Source organism: Teleopsis dalmanni, unplaced genomic scaffold, assembly GCF_002237135.1.
Source record: "Teleopsis dalmanni isolate 2A unplaced genomic scaffold, ASM223713v2 unscaffolded_contig_0463, whole genome shotgun sequence".
Lineage (NCBI taxonomy): Eukaryota > Metazoa > Arthropoda > Insecta > Diptera > Diopsidae > Teleopsis > Teleopsis dalmanni.
In genome coordinates, this window is record NW_024031845.1 from 1 (window position 1) to 1,889 (window position 1,889).

Below are 1,889 nucleotides of genomic sequence, written 5' to 3' on the forward strand. Positions count from 1 at the left end.
GTGCACTGCTTAAAAATCCAAAAATTTTAATACTCGATGAAGCAACAAGCGCTCTAGATGCAACAAGTGAGGCGGAAGTACAAAAAGCACTTGATACGGCGGTACTGAATAGAACAACATTGGTTATAGCGCATCGTTTATCAACCATTCGAAATGCTGATCTAATTGTAGTGCTGGATCAGGGCAAAATAGTTGAGGTAAATAAATTCTCTAGGCAATTGTATTTTTTTTTTTTATGAAACCAAATTTCCTTTTCAGTCCGGTAAACATGATGAATTAATGTCGAAACGTGGTTTATATTACGATCTGGTGAGGCAACAAGAGAGACATAGTGCACAAGAGCATGAAAATCAAATTCCACAAAAACCGAAAGTCCTAAATGTGGAACAAAATTTTAAAGAGGAATTACAAATTCCACAAGAAATGAAATTAGTATATATTGAATCAAAAGCAAGTCATATGTATAGATCAGCACATCACGAGAAGGAACCCAAAGTGGAGCAGCTTGAAAAAGTTAATAACTTAAATATTTCGTCTGCTGATATTGATGAATATTTAGATAATGAAGGTCCATATATCAGTACGAATTTACAACAAACGGACATGTCACAAGAAGGAAACAACCATCATAAAAATCAAATTCCACAAGAAACGAAAGTTTTAAATGGGGAACAAAATGTAAAAGAGGCTGTGGGGACTAACGTTCAGAAACTTAAAGAAAATAATAATTTAAATGATTTGTCCACTGATTTTGATGTATATTTATCAAATGATGAAAGTCCTTATAACACTACAAATTCAGAACGACCCGATATGTCACAAGGTTGATTATTTTTGATATAAGATTATTCTAAATATTAAGTGGAATTTTAAAAAAAAAAATTTTGAATACTTTAATTTTATACATAATCGATATCTCTGCCTTATGTAAATTTCCAAGCATATATGTATATATAAATGTAGTTTATAACTTATTTGCTTGAGAAGCAATATACATATAAGCAAGCCTAAGTGCTGTAGAAGCAATATTCATGAGGAACTGAAAGTGTGTACCTCCAAATTGTTAACGTTAATGATAGTGGCTTTTTGTGATTAACTAAAAAAATTTGTTCCAATATTGCTCCCAATACCTAAAATTCGTAATAGTATAAGACTAAATTATAAAAGGGATACGGACAACTGTGCTTGGGCGTTTAGAAATATTATAAACAAATTACACAGGATGTTTGTATATGTTTTTTTTGTAATTTTTTTTCTTTTTTTCTATTGTTATTTTTTTCTTCTTGTTGTCATTATTATTTATTGTATGATTTTTCTTTGTAATTTTCCGGTATAAAAATGGAACATTGTATATCTTGTTTAGTTTCCTTGAAGATGACTATCGAAGATAGTCGAAATGTTGGAACAAATATTTTTAATAAAATATTAACTGTTTTTAAATATAAATAATAAATTATAGTGTTTTTATTTCTATTTAAATTAATATTAAATTTTTTGGTCATAAAAGATTTATATTTCAACCAAAAAAATTTGAAACTTAAAATAATGTGTCTGTAAATTAAACAGTTAGAAGATAATTAAAGAACTTCTCAAAGAAATTTTTATTTTTTTATTTGCTTTTATCATACCGATAAGATAAATTGTAATGGTGAATGTTCCCAAAGGAGCCAACCACTAAAATCCACTAGGAAATACCAATATAGTAAAGATGGACACACTCCAACACAAAGAAGAATATATTATACTTAGTTTAGCTTACTAGATGAGATTGTTAAACAGTGAATACTAATATAGAAGCCCAAATCTTGTTGTTGTTCAGAGTTGAGGATTGGGATATAATTTTGCATTGAGGAATAATATAATGAATTAAATGATGGAGTGAAATGTAG

The 1,889-nt window shown here is 28.6% G+C and overlaps 1 protein-coding gene across 1 annotated transcript; it reads left to right on the plus strand.

The window, feature by feature from the left end:
* Positions 1-8: 8 nt before the first annotated feature.
* Positions 9-1,241, plus strand: LOC119663487 (ATP-dependent translocase ABCB1-like; the record flags this gene model as incomplete). The annotated part of the gene is made up of 2 exons (XM_038073096.1): positions 9-197; positions 259-1,241. Coding segments are annotated over 2 exons (759 nt in total), but the record flags the coding sequence as incomplete, so codon positions are not given.
* Positions 1,242-1,889: the final 648 nt, after the last annotated feature.